The 22,648-nt window shown below is 37.2% G+C and overlaps 5 protein-coding genes across 6 annotated transcripts; 3 read left to right on the top strand and 2 right to left on the bottom strand.

Annotated features, from left to right (window-relative positions):
• The first annotated feature begins 2,002 nt into the window (after nt 1-2,002).
• LOC125207133 (peroxidase 31-like) lies at nt 2,003-3,235 on the top strand. The gene has a single exon (XM_048106352.1). It carries the CDS (start codon nt 2,065-2,067, stop codon nt 3,076-3,078), a length of 1,014 nt encoding a protein of 337 aa, XP_047962309.1. The 5' UTR covers nt 2,003-2,064; the 3' UTR covers nt 3,079-3,235.
• Nucleotides 3,236-5,143: 1,908 nt separating this feature from the next.
• On the bottom strand, nt 5,144-6,995 carry LOC125207132 (U-box domain-containing protein 40). The gene has a single exon (XM_048106351.1). The coding sequence runs from the start codon at nt 6,759-6,761 to the stop codon at nt 5,319-5,321; it is 1,443 nt and encodes a 480-aa protein (XP_047962308.1). The 5' UTR covers nt 6,762-6,995; the 3' UTR covers nt 5,144-5,318.
• Nucleotides 6,996-11,881: 4,886 nt separating this feature from the next.
• LOC125207389 (zinc finger AN1 domain-containing stress-associated protein 12) lies at nt 11,882-12,699 on the top strand. Its single transcript, XM_048106701.1, has 2 exons — nt 11,882-12,138; nt 12,205-12,699. The coding sequence occupies exons 1-2, from the start codon at nt 12,034-12,036 to the stop codon at nt 12,625-12,627; spliced, it is 528 nt and encodes a 175-aa protein (XP_047962658.1). The 5' UTR covers nt 11,882-12,033; the 3' UTR covers nt 12,628-12,699.
• Nucleotides 12,700-12,771: 72 nt separating this feature from the next.
• Nucleotides 12,772-15,532, bottom strand: LOC125207390 (ferredoxin-thioredoxin reductase catalytic chain, chloroplastic). Its single transcript, XM_048106703.1, has 6 exons — nt 15,341-15,532; nt 15,137-15,249; nt 14,196-14,245; nt 14,001-14,072; nt 13,214-13,274; nt 12,772-13,002 (listed from the first exon to the last, which is right to left on the bottom strand). The coding sequence occupies exons 1-6, from the start codon at nt 15,444-15,446 to the stop codon at nt 12,958-12,960; spliced, it is 447 nt and encodes a 148-aa protein (XP_047962660.1). The 5' UTR covers nt 15,447-15,532; the 3' UTR covers nt 12,772-12,957.
• Nucleotides 15,533-17,864: 2,332 nt separating this feature from the next.
• Nucleotides 17,865-21,117, top strand: LOC125208155 (putative late blight resistance protein homolog R1B-14). 2 transcript variants are annotated; one of them, XM_048107731.1, is made up of 3 exons: nt 17,865-18,530; nt 19,358-19,465; nt 19,790-21,117. In XM_048107731.1, exons 1-3 carry the CDS (start codon nt 17,915-17,917, stop codon nt 20,614-20,616), a joined length of 1,551 nt encoding a protein of 516 aa, XP_047963688.1. In that variant the 5' UTR covers nt 17,865-17,914; the 3' UTR covers nt 20,617-21,117. The 2 variants fall into 2 exon arrangements, with proteins under 2 accessions (XP_047963688.1, XP_047963687.1); XM_048107730.1 differs by having other exon boundaries at nt 19,358-21,117.
• Nucleotides 21,118-22,648: the final 1,531 nt, after the last annotated feature.

Genomic DNA, 22,648 nt, shown 5'->3' with positions numbered 1-22,648 from the left:
ATCGTAATTCTATATTTAAAGCAAAATAATTTAGATCTGCTAAAGGATAGCTTACAAACACAAGACGCCAAAAATAATCGACACAAGTATTATGCATGCACATACGTTGTCAATTTATATGTTTGTGAATTTTACACATTAATTAGATATTGTGAAACATAATTTCGATTGGATTTAATATAATATTACATACCTTTTCAATTCAAAGTATTTATATATGTTTGTGAAATATAATCTCGATAGATTTAAATAATATTATTAGTAACATAATGTCATTCAGTACATATAATATTACTAATATATAAAACACTACGTCATTGAAAAAACATTACTAGTATAATATACTCTCTACGTCCCAGTGTAGATGTCACACTTTCCTTTTTAGTCTGTCCCATAATAGATGTCACATTTCTTTTTTTCAAAAAAGTTCTCTCCCATATTAATATAAATATACTATTTTTTCTTTCCACTTAATCCACAAAACAACATTTTCTAAAATCTCGTGCTATTCTCAAACTATATCATCTATTATTGGATGGAGGGACTACTAAATATAAAATTTCATAATGTAATTTATAAATAATTAGAATGAAATTAAAAGACATTGGCATTTGTCCTTCTCCAAACAGCTTTAATTTAATTAATTGGTAATGAAAAAAAAGATGTGGGACCGCTCGCACATGCCTTAATGAACAGACAGCGTAACATTAATTTCAACTTAGCTGCTCTTTCTCCAATAAACTCACTATTAATTTTCCACCGACATTTTATACTCCTAAGTCCTAAACAATTAAATACTCATGATCCACTAGTTCTCACCTGGATTTGGATATAGACGATTCTGCCAAAATAAATCTAAAAAGTCAAAAATTATTCCACAATTAATACTTTATATACATATAGTAATAATTAGCAATTATGTATAAATAGTGGTTAGATGATTCCAGAAAATACATTTCAAAGAATTCCCAAATACGTAGAAAAAGAATTAAAATAGGGATAATGAAAGGGATGGGCATGAAAAATCATGTGATTGGAACAGAAGATGCGGCGGAGACATGGTTCTTCCCTCTCCTTAAAATATTCACAAATCCATAGAGTTTTCCCATTTTTCTCTATCCCTATACACACTGCAATTAAATAATCATGACTCGATTATTTCAAAAAATATTATTTATTTTATTAGAAGCAGTTAATTGAATACACATATTATTTATTACTAAATTAAAAGATGGAGTAATATTTTTTGGTGCGCATAATGTAACGATTGTAAATTATTAATAAAAAACGGACAGAGGGAATATTTTGAACGTTATCCTAAGTCATAACTCAGGAGCAGCGTTAGAAATTTTAATACTAGTATTATTGAAGCACTAGCATTGTTTTGAAAAAATAACAATTATAATCAATTAATAAAACTGTAGTAATAAGTGGAGAGCAGAAGCAGTGGGAAGTCCATGATTAAGTGTGCGAATTAGTAGGTCTAAAACCACATTAAGCCTTTTTAATTTTCGATCAAAAAGCAAGATGAAATTTGGGCATCCATCTTTGGTAGTACTATTAATATACTAGTATCGTATCATCCTCGTTTTTTCAATAATTTCAATTGAATATGCTTTAGATGAATTAGTGTATTTATTATCAACAATTTATCACACTAAATTAAAGAATGCTTTTGTTTTTTAAAGTTATTACTAGCATTACCTTTATTCAATAAATCTAATTATTAGAATTGATAATAAAAGGTAGTATACCACATAATTAAAAAATTTCACTTTTTAGATAAAAGAAAATTGACTCGCTTTCTATGAAAATTGAAAAACGAAAAGCATTCAATAATAGCAGAAACATGCGTAAACAAACACCGTGTAGCCACGTAGGCTCATCCAGCATTAATCCGGGGCCCACTTCCAGCTCACAACGTCCGTGATTATTGCTGGACACAGCGGCGCGTCGCTCCCACGCTCCCACCATATCCTAAATCTCCCTCCCTCCTCAAAATCTAAACCCTCACTCCCTCTCTCTCTAAATACCCACATTCTAGAGAGAGAGAGAGAGAGAGCAATGGCGTCGCCACTCCTTCACCTGCTCGCCCTCTTCCTCCTCCTCACCCCCGCATTCGCCGCCGCCGGAGGCAAGCAGCGCCGGCAGCGCCGGCAGCCCTACCTGAGCACCGCCTTCTACAGCAAAACCTGCCCCAAATTCGAGCAGATCGTGCAGGACACGACCACCAACAAGCAGATCTCGTCCCCCACGACCGCCGCCGCCGCCCTCCGCCTCTTCTTCCACGACTGCTTCGTCGGCGGCTGCGACGCCTCCGTCCTCGTCTCCTCCACCCGCTTCTCCAAATCCGAGCGCGACGCCGACATCAACCTCTCCCTCCCCGGCGACGGCTTCGACGTCGTCGTCCGCGCCAAGACCGCCCTCGAGCTCGCCTGCCCCGGCGTCGTCTCCTGCGCCGACATCCTCGCCGTCGCCACCCGCAACCTCGTCGTCATGGCCGGCGGCCCCTTCTACCCCGTCCAATTAGGCCGCCGCGACGCCCTCTCCTCCCGCGCCGCCGACGTCGAAGGCAATCTCCCCCGCCCTACCATGTCGATCCCCCAAATCATCCAACTCTTCCAATCCAAAGGCTTCTCCATCCAGGAAATGGTCGCATTAACCGGCGCTCACACCATCGGATTCTCTCACTGCTCCGAATTCAGCGCCAACATCTACAATTACAGCAAAACCTCCCAATCGGATCCGGCCTACTACCCCGAATTCGCGAGATCTCTCCGCAGCGCCTGCGCCGATTACCACAGAAACCCTACCTTATCCGTATTCAATGACGTAATTACGCCCAACAAATTCGACAATGTGTATTACAACAATGTGAAAAAGGGGTTAGGGCTTTTGAGGTCGGATCACGGATTGAGCTCGGATCCGAGGACCCGAGGCTTCGTGGAGCTGTATTCGAGAGATCAGAGGGCGTTCTTCGCCGCATTCGCGAGCGCGATGCAGAAGCTCAGCGTCTATGGCGTCAAGACGGGGAGGAATGGGGAGATTCGGCACAGGTGCGATGCTCTCAACTTTTGAAGAGGAAAATTTTAAAATATAAATTAAATTAATTTGAGTTACTATTTGTTTTCGATTTCATTATCATAATTCGCTAGTGGCGTAATCAAACCAATGTGTGTATTTATACCGAGTTTTCTTCAACATTAATACAGTTTTTGTATGGATTCTCCTCTCACTTTGTGGATACTATTTTTTGTTCCAATTTATGTGTTTATCGTAAATAAGTTGATGAATTGATAAAAGAAGTGTTTTTTTTTTCCTTTTTTAATCACTCTGATTGTATGAGGGAGACAAGGCAATGAAATTTCGGTTCAGAGAAATTTGGGAAAGAAATCATTGTTGTCGTAAAATTCATGTGCAAACATAATGAAGAGAGCGTTTGAGTGTCAAACTGTTCTGTTTCTTAATGACTTAATCGTTGTTTAAATTTAGTGATTAATTGAAGGGCCCAAATGATAAATTTACAGCTTATTTTATTAATTAATGATTAATCGAGCTAGTTTGAGATTATTTAAATAATTTAGATAATTTAATTATCTTCATTTGAACAACAAAGCCGTGCTTTTCTGGCCAAAATCAAACTTTTCAATTTTTCATGCAAAACGGCCCCTTAAATCAAACAAAGTCAAATCGAAATTGAAGTCGAAGTCAAAAGAGCAAAATATTTCAAAACAAAACAAAATCGAACCAAAATCAGAAATCAAGATTTGGTCGAGAAATCGAACACAAAATAAAATAAAATAAACGAAACCCAAAATAAAAATTAATTCAAATAAAATTCAGAGGCAGAGACAATAATCGAACCAATATGCGACTAAGAATTACACCAAAATTGAACACAATCAAAATGAATTGAACCAAAATCAAAAACCCAAGAACCGGAGTAGCCGCAACGTAGTCCATCATTCAACTAAACGTATTTAACAAAACAAATCGGTAATGAAGTAGGAGTACTAGAATTTTTCTCTACACAAAATAAATTATTCAACTTTTATTTAAACTTGTTTTACATTAAGGTGGACATTATTTTGTGGGATGAAAGGATGATTATACATACAAAGTAAATTAAAAAAATTAGAGCGTAAAATGACTATACTATTTTTACTAGACAACGCCATGTGATTTCGTACAAACTATTTATATTTGTTTTTGACTTATGTTTGTTGTCGATATTATCATCTCATAATAATTTGCATGGCCAGAATTCTGTTTTGTAGCTTTGTGCATTATTCTCCATAATTAATAGCCAACACATTTCAGCTTGAGCGACACCTTTTACGCGCTATGCTATTATTTCGAATTACCATTCAATATTTAAAATCCACATTAACTATGTCCCATTATCAGATAGCATCAATAAAATGTAATGCGAGTACCAAATTGAAATCCTTGGTATTTTCGATCCGTCAGTCTCAATGATTTTAGTAACAGTCCATCAAATCGGTTGACTTATTTAAGGGATAAACTCTTCACTAGTGATGAATAAACCAACATTTGTATAATAAAAAAGACAGGATTAATATGATTTTTGAATAAATGATAGAGATTTTCCCCCTTAAATCATGGTATTGGTCACGATAGATGCATTCCAGCCAAATGTATACATTTTTTTTCTCTAAATAATAGTCATAATTATTGAACTTATATCAATCATTACATTCTACTCCATCGTCTACAAAAAAGGGTGATAATTTTTTATATTGTACTAAATACTATATTTTAGTCTATCCACCAAAATTAGCATGTACTGTATCTATTTATGGTAATAAAAATCACTTCAACAAAATGAGTCATTCACTCATTAGTTCCCTAACAATACTTCAACTTTTTTTTTCTTCTTATTTTTTTCTTTACAAATTTTTTAGGATTATTTTTAATGGAATAACAAAGTCCCACAAAATCTATGACCTGGGTTTGGATTTGGACATGGGCTTGGGATTGGGCTTGAGTTACTACAAATTGTCCTTAATTGTGTTTGAGATTTTGTCCAATAAAGAAATCAGCCCAAGTTTGTATAATATTAAGAAGTTTGCAATATTAAAGTTTTATAAAAACAAGAAACCATCTATTTCAAGTTAGAAGATCAATCAAAGCCAAAGTATTCATTTGTAAAGACCTAATTAAACAATCACACCAAAATAAAAGAAGCCAAACTTGAATCCCACACCCACCAAAATTCGTTATCCACATATATTTCTCGAATGAAGCCCAATGTAGTAACAACACACTATAATTAACAATTGGAAAAAAATTGATAATCAAGAAGAAGACGAACCAGTAAGAGTGTATTTGGTGAGATCATCCTGGTTGAAACCCAGCAATTCCTCCCAATTCACATCCTCATCCTCCTCGTGTTTCTCCCTCAACACCTCCAAAATCCTCCTGCATTTCTCCCTCGCCACCCCCCTCTTCTCCACCCCCTCCACCACCTCCTCCGCCCCGCACTCCTTCGCCAGCCCCTTGAACCTCAGCCCGCCGTAGCTCAGCCCGTACAGCGCCGCCACGCAGCTCTCCTCCGACTCCAACTCCCCACTCCTCAGCAGCCTCACGAAGCACTCCACCGCGCCGCCGTCCAGCATCGCCGCCCTCCCCTCCGCGCTCGCCGCCAGATTGCACAGCACCAGCATCACCCGACCCGACATGTGACCCGATTTCACCATCCCTAGAAGTATCTGCACCGCGCCGAGCTTGATCATCTTCACGCGGTTGCTCTGCACCAAAAGGAGATGGTAGAGTGCCAAGGCCGAGTCGTGCCGAGTCCGTTCCGAGTCGGATCGGAGCGCGTGGAGAAGCGGCGGAAGCGCGCCGAGGACTCCGATCGCCGTCTTGTTCTGATCGTCGAGAGATAAGCTGAAAATCGCGCCGGCGGCGTGGTCCTGCGCCTCGACGCATCCGCCTCTGAGGAGGTCGATCAGCGGCGGAACGATTCCCGATCGCACGATTTTGACCTTGTTTTGGTTTTCTAAGGAGAGATTCACCAACACTGCGGCGGCGTTCACCTGCAGATTTGAGTATCTGGAGGTGATCAACGATTTGAGAGAGGATAAAATCCGAGGCGTGCAGAAGCAGGCGCGTGATTCTTCTCTGGTTCGCGTGAGTTTCCGGAGAGAAATCAGCGCCTCCTCCTGCTCATGGATTTCAGAGCTTTTCATCTTCCTACTATACGATTCCTCCTCTTCCAGCGAAATCGAACTCGATGTGATTTCGATGTCGCACGAGGAGGAGGAAGAGTAGCACGACGGCCTAGTGGTTAGAAGGAGCGGAGGAGGAGTCCGCGACGGCGCCGATCGCGGCGTCACGGACTCCTCCGAGCTGCCGGCGCTCGGCGTCCGATTAAACTCGACCGGCGGCGGCGGAGGCATTAATTGACGGATGATTTTCTCGGCGGAGTGAAAGGAGAGGGGTTTCGGGGGGTCGAGGCGGTGGAGGAGGCACCAGTTGACGATGGTGGATCTGAGGGCGAGATTGGGGATGATGGCGGAGAAATCGGCGGCGGCGCCGGTGAGAGTGGGGTGGAAGGAGAAGGAGACGCAGGCGTGGACGCAGCTGCGCTCGAATGTGTGGCCGGAGGCGACGATTACGGGATCCGCCATGAGATTTCCGGAGAGAGGGCAGAGGAACTCGGCCGGAATTTGGACCTGCTTGAGCGGCGAGGGGGATTTGTGGAAGGAAATCTTCCAGCGCTGCTTGCCGCTCCCCATTGCTGCCAAAAAAAATGGCGCGAAAGGACTAGGAGATTAATGGAGAGAGAGATTGAGGGATTGATGAGAGAGATTAGGGAGAGGATTGAAGGAAAGGGGATGAAAAAGTGAAGGAATTATTGGTTGAGGTGCCATTTTCGGTAGCTCTCTCTGGTTTTTAGCGAATTCTGGTTCTTCATTTTGCTTTTTAACGATATTTTTTCTGAATAATTAATCTTTTTGGAAAAGGGTGAATGAATAGTTTGACCAATCACGAGTCTTTATATGCAAGATTTCTACTACTTGAGTGTAAGCAACTGTAAGACAATGCGATTTACTCTTATAACAAAAAAAAAAAATTAGTATAATGTTACTCATCCAACATAAATATCAATATTAATTTCATCTATTTTTCTTTACATTTTTAACATTTTGAAAGGAGTATAGTAGTGATATTTTTATGGTACCAATTCTATAAAGATATTAATTGTCGCTCATTATATTAGGGATTAACTTGTGTTTTGTCATGCTTTATTATGACTAGTACTCTCTGAAAAAAGAGCTACCAGCCAATACCAACAAACAAGGTGGTAGGTTTTTGATTGCTATGATTTTTTGTATTTTGACTTATAGCAAATATTTGAGAAATTTGGCAGCAATAAGCTGAATAATTTATTTAAACAGTAGCAAAAGGTAAAGCTTTCCCATATTTCATCGCATAATTTGCATGAAAAGCATGCACACTCGTGTATCTTTAATTAATTCATTTTATAGTATTATAGTATAGTATTGTTTTTCAACTTAATAGGTAAGTTACCAATGTCCACAACTTTTTTGCAAGTCTTCATCTATCTCAGTCGTGTAGTTCTAGGCTGGACATCACTACCTCACTAAGTTTCCTTTTCTTTTGTCCAACACTGGCTACAAAGTGTTTCCAGATGATTTTCGTTTCAAATTTAATAATTTATCTTGTATTTATTGATAGAGATTTTTTTTATCCTTTTGCTTTTTGTTGTTTATTAGGGAGAGCATATACTTTTTTTGAGGGAGGGAAAGCAAATAATTATTAAGGAAATTGAAAGCATAGTGGAAAGTTTAGGGGTTTATTAGTCAGGATAGTTAATGCATGTTTCACACATTATTGGCAGGATTTAGGGCCTAGGGGTGGGAATACGGGTATCCATGGATACCTGATCAAAAAAATCGGGTACCCAAACCCGAAAATCATCTAAGTGTCTATCTAAAACCTGACCCGATGTATTTTCGGGTACTCTAATACCCGCCCCGGGTATCCATACCCGATGTATCGGGTACCCAAATACCCGATTCTTTACATGTGTTAATAACTAATAAAAAAATTCAAATTTTATTATATAAATATAAATATAGAAATATTTAAATTGACTAATATCTTTAATGTTGCATTTATTTTGTAGTATAAAACTATAAAAAAATGGGTTATTTTTATTTTAAAGTATATGATTATATTTATGGGGATTGGTTATGCAATATGTAAATAAAATAATACGGAGTAAAAGTTATGCATTTAATTAAACTATAGAAGCAACCAATAATATAGTTCAAAAGTCAAAATAATTAACTAGTAAAATATAAAAACCACATGAGTTGATTATGCAATACGTAAAACTTAAGAATTTGGAGAAGCCGTGACCTAGAGTACGAGAGATCGACTTATTTATATAAGTTTAGAGAAAGTTAACCTAGTAAATTGTAGTAGTAATTAGTAAATAAATTGGCTCAGCTCTTGAAGCCTAAAATGGCTAAACTTAATTTAAAAAATACTTTAAATAATAAATTGGATATTCGGGTAATATCCGATACTCGATTTATCTTAAATTTCAATATCCAATCCCATAAAATTGGATATTGGGTATCCAATACCCGGTGGATATCAGGTCGGGTACGGATAAACCCAATACCCGATATCCATATTCTCACCCCTAATTTAGGCGTTTGCAAAGATGTTAATAATAAGCATATATTGTAATGAAATCTAGCTCTAAGTGTCTAAACTGAGATATTAAAAGACTTTCTTTATCAAGAAGTTTTGGTCTTAATGTAGTGGTTTCGCTTGCATGCCTGCGATGTACTAGTATTTCTCATCTTGTATGTGGTGATATTATGATATATAATTGTTTCATTTACATGTAATTTCGACATGTAGTTTACACTATGATCACAAGGCCACAACTCACAAGAGGGAGATTTATTGTTTTACTTGTAAATATTATACATGTCAGGCCTCAGTCTATAGTAGTATTATGGATGGAGTCGATATAAAATTTGAAATATAATTACTGCCATAACTATTATTTGTTAGAAACATATGGTAAGGACTTTTTCTCCAAAGTGGTTATTGACTTATTTTGCATATATTGACAAAAGAGCCTCAAAATCAAAATACATTAGAAATATAAGAGATCCGAATGTACCATGAATTATGATATGCTATATAAAGAGAGATTAAGGGAAATAGTTGGCATTAATAATTTATGAAAATGAAGATTTTGGTGTGTGAACGTGGGCCATTCTCGACAATAAAGTTAAAACATTAATAGGGATTTATGCTTTTTTAAACTTTATAATAAAAGTGATATTCCTCTTCTTTACAAATTGTCACTCCCCTTTTTCCGCTTTGATGCTGATATATTTATTTGTAATTAATTATTTAACACCAATTATTTGTGGTAAGTGGTGACACCAATGTGGTGGGTCAGATTTTTTTAAATAATTATTATACCTTTAAACAGATCTCTAACTCGTGATTACCTTTGTTAATCCCTTGAATTTTACGGCACGTTTTGACATGAATTATTTTATTAGTGATTGATATTTCGACAAAATTTAATGGTTTTGACATGCCTACATGATTTCAATATTAAGTTTTAATATACGCATGTTGAAGTAAAAATACAAATAAAAGTAAAAAGGTAACTAGCTTCATGACCCATATAAAAATTAAATAAATTGGTACTAATAAACTCCTTTGTTTAGAAACATGCGAACTATTGCTTTATAATCCTTCGATATTTGACTCATTTGATTCCCCTCGAACAAAATCAAATTCCCTTTTTGTTTCTTTTAATTGAATCCTCAAAGAACTCATATCATATTTTAACAACGTCAGTATCATATTTCCACAACCTACTATAAATATGAAAAACAATTAGTCCACAATTCACACAACATTTTTAATATCTTACTGTAAAACAAAACGTTTACCTTAAAAAAAACCTTAATTATTTTTCCTACTTCAAATTCCGTTCAAGAAAGAAAGAAGAGTACCAATTTCAATTGTGATTTTGGGTTTCTGACTCACCATTTATTTTGATTGATTATTTAATTTTACATACCCCCGTTCAAGAAAAAAAAAGAGTGCCAAATTCAATTGTGATTTTGGATTTCTAACTCACCCTTTATTATGACTAGTGTTAGCCTACACGCTATGCGCAACACATAATATTTTTATTCTACTAATTAGACATTATTACAATACTAAATAAAAAAAATCATTACATAATTAAAAAATAAAAATTATAGTATTATATAATGACGATATGTTAAATAATTATAGATAAAAAATTAAATAAATTTTAAGGTTAGCCAACATGAAAAATATTTGTTAATTACGACACTTTTATGTCTATATTTGTAACAAAAAGAAAAGGTTTATTATAACCTCGATAAAAAAATTAAAACAAAACTAACAAAAAAATAAAACAAACTAACATTAAGAAAAAACATAAATATGAACTAACATCACTGACACAATATAATTTCAAATAAATGTACTACTATAGATAAAGAGTGATACCCATAGAAAAATTCTTCTTTTTGCAGAGAATTCGTGATGCAATGGGACAAGACAATGAGGAATGAATTATAAGCTAGCAAATGATACATATTTATAGATAGAAAGATAAAAGTATTATAAAAATTTCTTGGAACCGTGCCTTGAATCCTTGTTCCCTGCATGGAAAAATAAACAATGTGTGATTTTAGTTTTTAGATAAATTTCTAAAAAAGATAGTAATAAGCTAAGCAATGACACCATACCATCTGTTCGTTGAACACGTATTTCAAGGAGATTACATTGGTTTGTCCATGTTTAATGAATTTATAAACATGCAAGCACTGCACTCGAATCACTGATGAAGTATTATTAGGATGTAGATCGTTTAGGAATGTGAATTCCCTTTTTATTACAAATTTTTATTGAAATCTTGCAAATGGTACATATTTATAGATATAAAGTATTGAAAAAGAATCATAAATATGACGGTTACAAATTACTTTTAATAAGGAACAATTAATAATTTTTAATTGTAAAAAATGTTGTATATAAGATGAAACGGTAGTGTATGATTTCAAAATTGTATTTACAATGAATCATTATTCTCAATTCCAAAATTTTCAATTAAACTCTAATATTATCAATCAACGTGTTGGATTGAGAGGCCGAAGCAGTGAATATGACATTTATTTACCTTAAATAGGCAAAAGAACTTTCACATAAATTATTTCTCTCTGACACATAAACGACTAAACGCCTAAACCCACTAATGCTGTAGTCAATTCATATGGCTAAACTACACATATAAATCAATTCATATGATCTCATATGCCTATATCAAAATCCCATGTTAATGCAAATTATTTATTAATTTCATTCATCGCAGACCATTAATATATATAGGAATAAGTTATTCAATAAATATTCAAATTGATCTACTAACTTATAGATATTTCAAACCGAGGACAAAATTTACAAATATTTAAAATTAAGGCCAAAACTCGCATTTTATGTATGTATAGACAGATTATTTGACTTTAGACTTGTTTGATCCTTTATTCTTTCAAATATTCGATATCTTTATTGATAATACTAAATTAAATCCCTTTAAAACTCAGATTTCTACTCCCTTAACCCCACTCATTTTATAGGCCCAATTCAGTTTTAAGGCCTGAGCCCACTATGTAGCAATACGACGCATCCAGACCTTTCTAGTCCAATCCAAGGTCCAAACCCGTAGGATACAAATTAATTAATTTATTTATAAATAAAAAAACAAAACACGGTCAGCTGTTTCCTCCCGCGTAAGAAACCGACATCGTAATCGCTTCGAATTGTGCTTCTTCCTCCCCAAGAAATTTGCTTTATATAAGCAACGCTCTCGGGATTTTTTCCGATACAATTTCCCCACGAGGAAGACATCAATCGAATCGACTACGATTTCTCCGGCGACCAATCTAATACATACGATTTATTCCGATGGGCGGTGGAACGGAAGCTTTTCCAGATTTAGGAAGCCATTGCCAAAAATCCGATTGCCATCAGCTCGATTTCCTCCCCTTTACGTGCAACGCATGTCACAAGGTACTCCTTTTCTTCACCAAATAAACAAATTTGAATTCGAATGATATGTATGTTTCCTTTCCGCAGGTGTTTTGTTTAGAACACCGGTTAGCCAAATCGCACGAGTGTCCGAAACCCGACGCCGGCAGCCGTAAGGTTGTGGTCTGCGAGGCTTGCTCGGCCGCGATCGAGACGACGGGATGTTTTGGCGAGGACGAGAAGAAGGTTTTGGAGAGGCACGAGAAGTCCGGCGACTGCGATCCGAGGAAGAAGAAGAAGCCGACGTGCCCTGTGCGGCGGTGCAAGGAGGTTCTGACGTTCTCCAACACTGCAACGTGCAAGACTTGCCGAGGCCGGGTTTGCTTGAAGCATAGGTTTCCGGCGGATCACGCCTGCAACCAGCCGAGATCGTCTAACAAGTTTTTGGCTCCAAGGAATGGGAAAGACTGTGGGATCAAGGTTTCTATTTCTAGTTCTAGTTCGCAGCCGCCTAGTGTTAAAGCCTGTTGATTTTATTCATGTTTTATAATTTGTTACATCTATTCTTTCTGGATCATTGAATGAATGAATAAAATTTCATAATTTACAAACTCTTCTCAACCTGCATGATGATAGCACAAATAGACAAAACTCTCACCCAGAAACAACTCCAGATACAAGAATTCTGATGTTTCCAGCCAACTCGGTGATCGAGCAAATCGAACACGGAAATTTTCACATCATGTGTCATATGGTCATTGGGAGTAAAAACGTATACCATATTTGTAATTATGATACAGATTTACATACATTGATTTGTACCTACTGAAGACAGGCGAGTTTGAATACAGGAAGATAGTGTTACATGTTTGCTGTTGTTTCTCGGATCTCTTCCATTGTGATGGCCTGCATAGCAGAAGGTTGCTTCGACTGAGTAACGGGCACCAATCAAGTAGGAAAGGAGATAACATGGAGGTTCAACATTATTAACAAGAGGCTATAGAGTGAGACTGAAAATTTTAAGCGACGGAACCTTCGATTTGAAACTTTTGCAGAGTTTTAAGTTAAGCCCCCTTAAATGAAAGAAGAAAACATCATGGTGTATTTTATTTGTTACCTGCTCCTGACCAGCAAAATCATTATCAGGGGTGAGAAAAAGCATGCAGTGGCATTCCTTCCTGTTAAAGCACCAGAGCAATTAGGACATGAAAGACAATGTTGCCCGACTACAATCATTGAGTGGGCAACAATAGAAAAACTTAAAATAAATAAGATCTGAATTACCCAAACTAATGTCTAATGAGCAATTTTTGAAATGGCCCTATAATGGGTGGTAAGAAGGAGTATACACTGATTCTGATGATAAACGAACAAATGTAGCGATAACATTCCAAATATTGGATGGAAAAGCAACAAGTTCTAAGAAAAAAAAACATACAGCAGGCAGGAAACTAAGCCAAGTTGGAATATAAAACATGTAAACTTTAGTTCCAATGTTGCAAGAATTGAGATGATTCCAGCCGCTTATATGGATTATGGACATCAAATGCCATAACTCATCATCATAGTAGTATGAAATGCTTTTTATACGTGGAAAGAAACAAGGTAGGGAGGTCATGCAAATTACTGACACTTTATTGCAAGTAATCATCACTAAAATTCATTCAACTGATGAATCTGTCGTATATTTCAGGTTAAATGTCCATGAGCCCTTGGCTTACAGGTTCAAAAGATTTTAACAGTTGTAGGTCATGAGTCACTAGTACTGGGTTCCATCTTCACCACCAATATAATCGGCAATTTAGCTCCTACTACTGGGCCACTAAATCTTTTATCATAGGCTATAACTCTATCCCTATCATAACCTAAAGCTGTTCAGTAAACATAGAGCCCTTGAGCCTTACCTTTCTCTCATAGGAACGCAAGGACAGTTCCAAAAGCCCTGTTGTGCCTCAGCAGCCTTATCATCATAGTGCCTGAAACCACATTGATGAATATATATATGCAGCTCATTTCACAATCTAATTCACATTTCAAAATAAAACTTACTGAAAGCATCTAAAGTAGTATACATATGTTTGACTGTGATGGAAAACTACCTGCAAGGGCACAGAGGCGCACCCAATGTATCCCTGTGTTCTGCCAGTCCCTGTTTCCAAATTTGACAAAGCACATTCAGTCATAGTTTATGATATGCTGAAAAAGTAATCATATATCTCCTTCAAGAATATTTCCTTACTAATACTGTAAAGTTATGTATTCAGTAATATAGCCATTTCATAAAACCTTAAATTAAAAAATTCCTGTTCTTGTAAAGTAGTATACACTTAGAAGTGAGCACTGAAGCTGGATATGAATTACTCGGTGTAAGCACCACATATCATATTCCACATGCACAAAGTCACAAACATAAAGCAACAAACTGGCTTTCATCAAAATTTAACAGCATAGTAGTGGCCAAGAATGAAGATTCACCAAAGAAACGAGTAACTTCAGCTGAAAAGTGCAGCAACTTATAGTAGTTGATTTCCATGTCGCACCATAACAATAAAAATTGACAACAATTCAGCAGGATGAGCTAGAAACCACTCGTTTTCACATCATTAAAATTGTGATAAGTGTCTTGTTAGAGATTAAAATTTCCAAGGAGATCATCTGTACTAACACACTACTCACACTATGAAAGCTATGGACACAAACAGAATTCAAGATAAACAAAGCATTCGCCAGAATGACTTGAACTCTCACTAGAGAGACTAGATTCCTATTCAATTTCTGGATGATTTACTAATGATGCATACACATTTTTTTCTAGCTATCTGCGATAGCTGCGACTAACAGATTGACTAACAGCCATGGCTTCTCTATTCAATTTGTAACTTATTCCAGCTAAGAGGATATGTGCTTCTATTTCTAATTCAGATGAATATAGAGTAAACTAAACCTCTGAGCAAATACATTGAGCTTTTTCTCAATAAAATTGTCCATGAAACGAATACAAATACAAACACAGACATTAATGAGAAATTGAAACGAATACCTTGATGACAACAGAGGTGACCCCTTTATCGACACAGAAATATGTATCGGACTTCCTCGCATACTGCTCCGAGAATTTCCTCATTATTTCGATCGATTTCTCCGTCGGCTCAACTACAACAACGCACAATCATCTCTCAATTCCTAACTATCAGAAGAAATTTGTAAATTAATTGGCCCGATTCACGTAAAACCACAAAGGTACCTTTAGCGAGTGCGCCAAGGCGGCGACGCGGACGCGACGGCGGAGCAGCGACGGAGGAAATGCCTAGGCCGGCGCTGTAGGAAGTCGAAGCTTGAAGAGCTCTCATGGCTGACAATTTGGATCTGATTTTGTGCAGCTCTCTAACAACCACTTGTATACAGCAGATGATATTATTTTCCTTTCTATCTAAAAAATGAATGAAAAATCGAGTTTATAAATTGCTGTTATTTTGGAAGCGGCGAAGCACCACTCATTTGTCATTGCCCAATATCACTGGAACTGAGAAATGTCCAAATCTTATTTTGGGCCGCACTTAATGGGCTCGATTTCGTGTATTAGCGGCCCAACTTATTTCTCCTCTGTGACAAAAATGAGTAAATGTCAAAATTGGTCCTACACATATGGTCATTTTACCTTTTTTGTCCTAAATTTTATCTTATGAATTTTTTTGTCCTGCATATATGGAAATTTGATCATTTTGGTCCCCCGTTAATAGTTCCGTTAAAAACTAACGGTCAACGGTGATTTTGACCAAATTAAACTCTTAATTCTTATTTTTAAGTCACTAATTAATCTCCTAATTATTTTAACAAATATCCATTTAAAATTAGAATTAAATCTAGGATTTTTATTTTCTTGGCGGAGGCGGGAGTAATGGCGGCTAAATTGGGGGCTGAAGAAAACGAAGCGGAGATAGATGAATCATCAGTGGCTAGCTTCACAGCGGCGATGGCCTGAGCCAATAGTTTGCAGACTTTTTGGGGGCGAATTGGAATTTTGGAGGGATTGTGGGGATTGTTGTGGGAGATCTCGGTGGGGATGGCGTGGGATGCCTCGGGTACGGAGGTGGCGGGCTGGGGGTGAGGGATTTGGAGATTGGGGTTGGAATTGGGGTCAGATTTGGGCGGTGATGGATGGGAGTTAGAATCTTGATGCGAATTGGATTGTTCGATTTGGGATTCTGGTTTAGGTGCTTCGATTTGGGTGTGAGCCTGCTCACCCATGAGAATCTGTTGCAGCGTGGAGGGGTAGTAAGGGAGAGGGTGTTGGCGGCGGCGGCAGTGGGGTGTGGATTATGAAGGAAGAAGATGAAAGAATAGAGGAATGAAGAAGAAAGAATTAAGAGTTTAATTTGGAGATTAATTAGTAACTTAAAAATCATAATTAAGAGTTTAATTTGGTCAAAATCGCCGTTGACCGTTAGTTTTTAACGGAACTATTGACAGAGAACTAAAATGATCAAATTTTCATATGTGTAGGACCAAAAAATCCAAAAAATAAAGTTTATGACTAAAAAGGTAAAATGACCATATATTTAGGACCAATTTTGGCCTTTAATCGACTAAAATTTATTAGTTCTAGTCAGTGTTCGTTATCCTCCAATTAGAATTTAATGAGCTTTAGTTTATTGTTACGAATTCTCAATTAATATTTAATTGATTAAAGAAATTAAAAATGGTGCACTAAAACCATGATATCAAAATTGCCACCGTTCCCCATATAAATTATAAGCTCATTATGCTACATATATATATGTTCATTATTTGTAATTTTTTAGCACATGATTTTCATAAAATAATATTCCCTCCGTCCGTCATTAGGAATCCCGGTCACTTTTGCACGCTCGTTTTGAAAAAATGATAATAAATAGTTAAAGTGGAGAAATGGTAAAGTAAGAGGGAGAATATTGTTGATAAGAATCTTCTCAACACCCTCTTATTTTACCATTTCTCCACTTTAACTATTAATTATCATTTTTATCAAACGAGTGCGCAAAAGTGACTGGGACTCCTAATGGCGGACAGAGGGAGGGAGTACTATTCAATTGCATTTCAAATAACCTAAAGTTACAATTTATGGTTTTCACATAATTACATTCAAATTAACTTAAAAGGGAAAATGAAAAAAAAATGTTGATTTTCTCTTCACACATGATGATATGCTAACATGGCGACAAAATCATTAATATTTGAATTCAAATTAATTATAAGGAGCATTAAATCCTACTAGTGTATTTTCTTGTTCCTTTTTTATAATTGTGTTGCTCCTCAATTAATTTTTCTAACAAAATTAGTCTCTATATATTCAGTTAAGGAAAGTGAGTTTTAATTTATTTTTCAATCACTATTTCTCTATATATTTATCTGAAGGTTGCATCCACTGCAAGACTAATGAAGGAATCTGATTGAAATAGTCCATAATCATATTCATTGGAACTATCCCCTCCTTCGCATTATGAGAGTGCTATTATTGGTGCAGGCAAGGCTAATTTAATTAGGATAGTAAGAGATCGAATCCATAAATAATGATAAAGAGAATTGAGTACATAGGACCCAAAATTTTCTAAGGAAAGGGCATGAGACTTTCTTACTTGGACGCCATTACATTGCATCTTAACTACTGCTATTTGTTTAAGCATTTCAGCAACCAAATATTGTTAAATAATATATCTACTGGCAATAATTCATTAAAGTAATGTCTTGACTCAATCCCCAGTTTCATTTGCACCTATTATTTCCTCATATTGTTTCTGCATTTTCTACTTCCTAAGAAAAAAAATCATATCAATCGGAGATGGCGGCTTATGCTGCTCTAGTTTCTCTTATGCAGATCATCCATCAGATCGAGCATCATCCTTTCCCTCCAATTTCTATGGACAAAAAACAAGTTGTATCTCTCACTGAAATGGTCATGTTCTTGCAAGAATTTCTTGAAGGTTATGAGTCTTCTTTTGCTGATGGTGATGAGCCAGATCCGTTGGAAATGCGCATTGCAGATGCAGTTTATGCGGCTGAAGATGTCATTGAATCTCACATTGTGGATCAAATTCTTCCCGCGGCCTCTGAAGTTAAAAGGGATTGGATTGGGTTCTTCAATTGCTTCCAAGGTCTAAAGGAGCCCAAAAATAATAGCCCAACATCTGTAGACTTGTATGAGAGTATGATGAAGGTGATAGAAGACATGTTTTTGATCAAGAAAGAGGTGATGGAGATCATGGCACTCAAAGATATTACACAGATACACATCTCAACATCTTCTGCATCCTTAACATCTTCGATATATTCTCCCTCCAACCTGACCAGCACAGTTATGGTAGGCATTGATGATGCCCTGCTTGAACTCATGGATAAGCTCACTGACGCACGACTCGATTGCCAAGTCATCCCGATCGTAGGAATGGCAGGAATAGGTAAGACCACTCTTGCCAAAAATGTTTATGCACAACCACTTATTTGTCACCATTTTGATATTTGTGCATGGCTTACGATTTCTCAACAATATAACATAAAAGAACTTCTTTGTGGAATTCTATCTCAAGCTAATAAAGAAGAGTTGAGACAAATGAGAGAAGATGAATTAGGAGTAGCACTCCACAAATGTTTATCATATAGAAGATATCTAATTGTTTTGGATGATATGTGGAGTATTGAGTCATGGGAGAAGATACAACTCTATTTTCCTAACAATCATAATGGTAGTCGGATAATGGTGACAACTAGGCTATCAAAATTGGCATCTCAATTGGATAACACTTATAGCCTTGAAATGAAATTTATGGATGAGCAAAGTTGTTGGAATATGTTCTGCAAGATTGTGTTTGGGGGGGAAAGTTGGCCTTTGGAATTGGAGAAAATTGGAAAAAAAATTGTAAATAGTTGTAAAGGACTTCCGTTATCAATTGTTGTGATGGGAGGTCTTTTGAAAAAAATGGAACGAACAAAAGAATGTTGGGAATCTATTGTGAGAAGCACGAGTTCACTAGTCAATTCTGAGAATGATAAGCATTGTTTGAAAATACTAAAGTTGAGCTACAACCATTTGCCTGTTTATCTCAAGCCGTGCTTTCTATATATGGGAATGTTCGAGGAGGATAGTGAGATTCGAGTCTCAATAATCATCAAACTATGGATTTCTGAAGGATTTCTAAAACCAATAAGTGGGAAGAGTTTGGAAACAGTTGCAAAAGAGTACTTAAATGAATTAGTTGATAGAAAACTAATTCTAGTTCATGAGCAGGGGTCAACTGGAAGCATGAAGTACTTGAAAATCCGTTAAGAGACCTTTGCTTGAGAGAAGCTCAAAAGGAGAGGTTCTATGATGTGGTCGGGCAACACAGTCCTCAAGGTACGTATAGCCAACGACGTGTAGTTATTCTACGAAGCACTCCAGAGGGGAAAGTCATTGATGCCATGAAATCTAGACCGTATGCCCGTACATGCATATGTGATGGTGAAAGAATTCTATATGTTCCCGATTTAAGACTGTTGAGGACACTGAAAGCACACAACAAAGATTTCTATCCACAAGGACATGATTATTCCTTGGGAAAATTGTTTGAGTTGGTTAATTTGAGACTTCTTATTGTTAAATCTGATCGGTACCCTCAACTTCCTTCTTCAATCAATCTTCTCTGGAGTTTACAAACCTTAATTGTTTGTGGTTCTATAGGACGCCTTAATGCACCTGTTGAAATTTGGAACATGCCTCAACTTAGACATGTTCATTTCTGGAGACGAGCATTGCATCTCCGTGATACTCCCAGCGGCAGCATTGTGATCATGGAGAATCTACGAACCCTGAAAGGAGTAAAGAATTTCAAGTGTGATGAGACGATGGTTCGTAGAATTCCCAATATCAAGAAATTGGGTCTATACTATTACATAAATGTGAGAACTGAGTCTCGTGATGATGACTATTGTGTCTACAACATCAAACACTTGCAGAAGCTGGAATCTTTTCGATGTAAAGGCTATGCCAGGGGTGATTTGTTGGGAAAGCTTACCTTTCCACACTCTATCAAGAGTCTAACTCTTGATTTCAAACATTATAGTATGGAAGATGTGTTAGAAAAAGTAAGTACATTACCCTTCCTTCAAAAGCTCAAGTTGAATGATGGACGTTTCCAAACAAAAAAATGGGAAACAGTTGAAGACACGTTCCCCAGTCTCAAATATTTGTTACTTGGCTCGTGTTTTGGTTTGGAATGCTGGGTGATGGAGAGCTCCCACTTCCCGTGCCTCGAGCACCTTTATCTTTATAAGATGTCAGTGAAGGAGATCCCTGCGGAACTTGGTGAAATTCCAACATTGAAATCTGTGATCTTGGATGATTGCAGCGAATCAGTGGTGAAGAGTGCGAAGAAAATGGTGGATGAACAAGAGGAATTACAAGAAGAAGAATTACTATCCTTTAAAGTTGAAGTTAGGCTCCGGAGGAAGAAGGAAGAGCTGCAGAAGTTGGCAAATCCAAATTTTCAAGTTAATACTGACTGGTGAGATCCCTTTGCCAGTAATATTTTAGGTGTCTAGTGTTGTGTATTTTTTTCCATGTTGTTTGATATATACCGTCCATGTGTTTTTGCTTTATACTGTATAATAAACTTTAATTAACATTTAAATAGATATGACTTGTAATATACTGATATAGATATGGTCATATCTTGTAAATTACCACAACTATTTCCCATGAAAATTTTGCCAAGCATTCTGGTGCTTGATATTGCTTGGTTTTGGAATATTATGTTACAAACGCACCTCCATCGACGACAGAGGACATTGCAGAGGCGGTAGCTGGCGAGAGTGTGGTGAACACTCCAGCCGAGAAAGAGTCGACAACGGAACCGGAGGGAGAAGAACTGTAAGTAGCGATGCCGGAGCCGGCGGAAGCACCGACGATAGGACGGAAGTTAAGGCCAAGGGACCAGCTCAAGCCACCCAATTAGTAGTTATGTTTTTGGTATTTTTTATTTTAATTTTAGTAGTTATTTTGTGAAAGGATATTTTATTTTATTTTATTTTTAAACTTATGTTGAGTCGGGCGAGTTATAAGCCCGTCGGGTTTTCTTTGTTGGTTCTTTTCCAATGTCTAGGGTCCGTAGTTTACAAAAGGGCTATTCATTGTTCTATCTTTTTCATCAATGAAGAATTATTTGTCCAAATTACTTGTGTAATACTCTTGAAATCCTATTCACTGCCAAAGGAGAAGACCTCCGCGCCAGTTTTATCTTTTTAGCCACCGACCTTGTAGTGAAGGGCGCCGGATTTGTGGTATTTCGTGTGCGTTTTGCAGATTGCTCTTCGTTAGGAGAATGAGACTCTTAACAAACTGGTGCTTTCATTCAGTATTCAGTACTCATGGATTTGAACGACAGAAACAACCCCCCTCACCGGTATTGACCGGGGGTAACGCTAAGGAATTGAGGATCGGTTGATTGCGTCGCCAAGCTATGGCCGGAAACCGTGAGATCAGCGGACTGCCGCGTCCGCCACCGCGCGATATCATCCGCGAAGTAGGGCGCCCACACGGGTAGGAGACCGCCGACACGTTCAAGCAGGGTTTTGACCGGATCATGTCGCGCTTTGATCAATTAGAGATGCGCATGGATTCGTCGGACCGGCGAGTCGATAAGTTGGAGGGAATTCCATTACAAGAAACGGATTATATGCTTCACGAGCTTCTGGAAAGGTCAAAAATAATATTTAGGGGATTTACAAATGTATACTATAAAAAACAAAAGTTGCTTGTATTTGATCACATATAGCACAAAAGAATTTGCAAATTTAAATTATGTACTTATCAACACATACACTCAAAAAGCAAACATAATGAATTTCTAGCCTTCCAAGAGACCATGATTGGTCTAAAATAGCCAACTTCTTGCCTGGGATTAGTGCCTTAACCGATCATTTATCTGCCTTGCTTCTCATCATTAAACATTCTGATAGGAGTAAAGGCCGGAGACAGATGAGCAAGAATATAAAAGGAAAAGAGAATGATGAATATAATTAATTGAACTGGAACAGAAAATAATCCTCAAGCAGGAGGCCACGGTCTACAACCGTTCAAATTGGTGATCTCTCCAAAGATGTCTAAACTGATAAAAGACTCCCTATTTATAGATACTAAGATGCTGAAATAAAGGTAACAGAAATTCAAAATTGAAATGCAAGTTTGACTAAGTCTGCCACAATCCTTCGGCCATTGCAACTGATTTACTCACTCAGCTTTTCCTCAAAAACTCTGGTCCAGTTGTTGGCTGCTGCGATATCTCCACTACCTAATTAGTTGGCTCACCTACTTCCCTATTTTCACTCCTCCAATCCATATCAACTGCCTCGCCCTCAATACAGCCTTGTCCTCAAGGCTCAGTTAAAATTCGTAACACATCACTCTGTCCTGTGGAGGTTCAAACCCATGCTTTCGGGTAGTAGCCATAGCATTGAACCAGAGAAGATTGCCAACTATATGTAGGAACCGCAGCATGACCAGATAGGAGAATGGAACACCCGCTGATGAAAATAGGGAATC

This window comes from Salvia hispanica, chromosome 2 (genome assembly GCF_023119035.1).
Source record: "Salvia hispanica cultivar TCC Black 2014 chromosome 2, UniMelb_Shisp_WGS_1.0, whole genome shotgun sequence".
Lineage (NCBI taxonomy): Eukaryota > Viridiplantae > Streptophyta > Magnoliopsida > Lamiales > Lamiaceae > Salvia > Salvia hispanica.
Note: the sequence above shows the minus strand (reverse complement) of the source record. Positions and strands in the feature narration are given on the sequence as shown.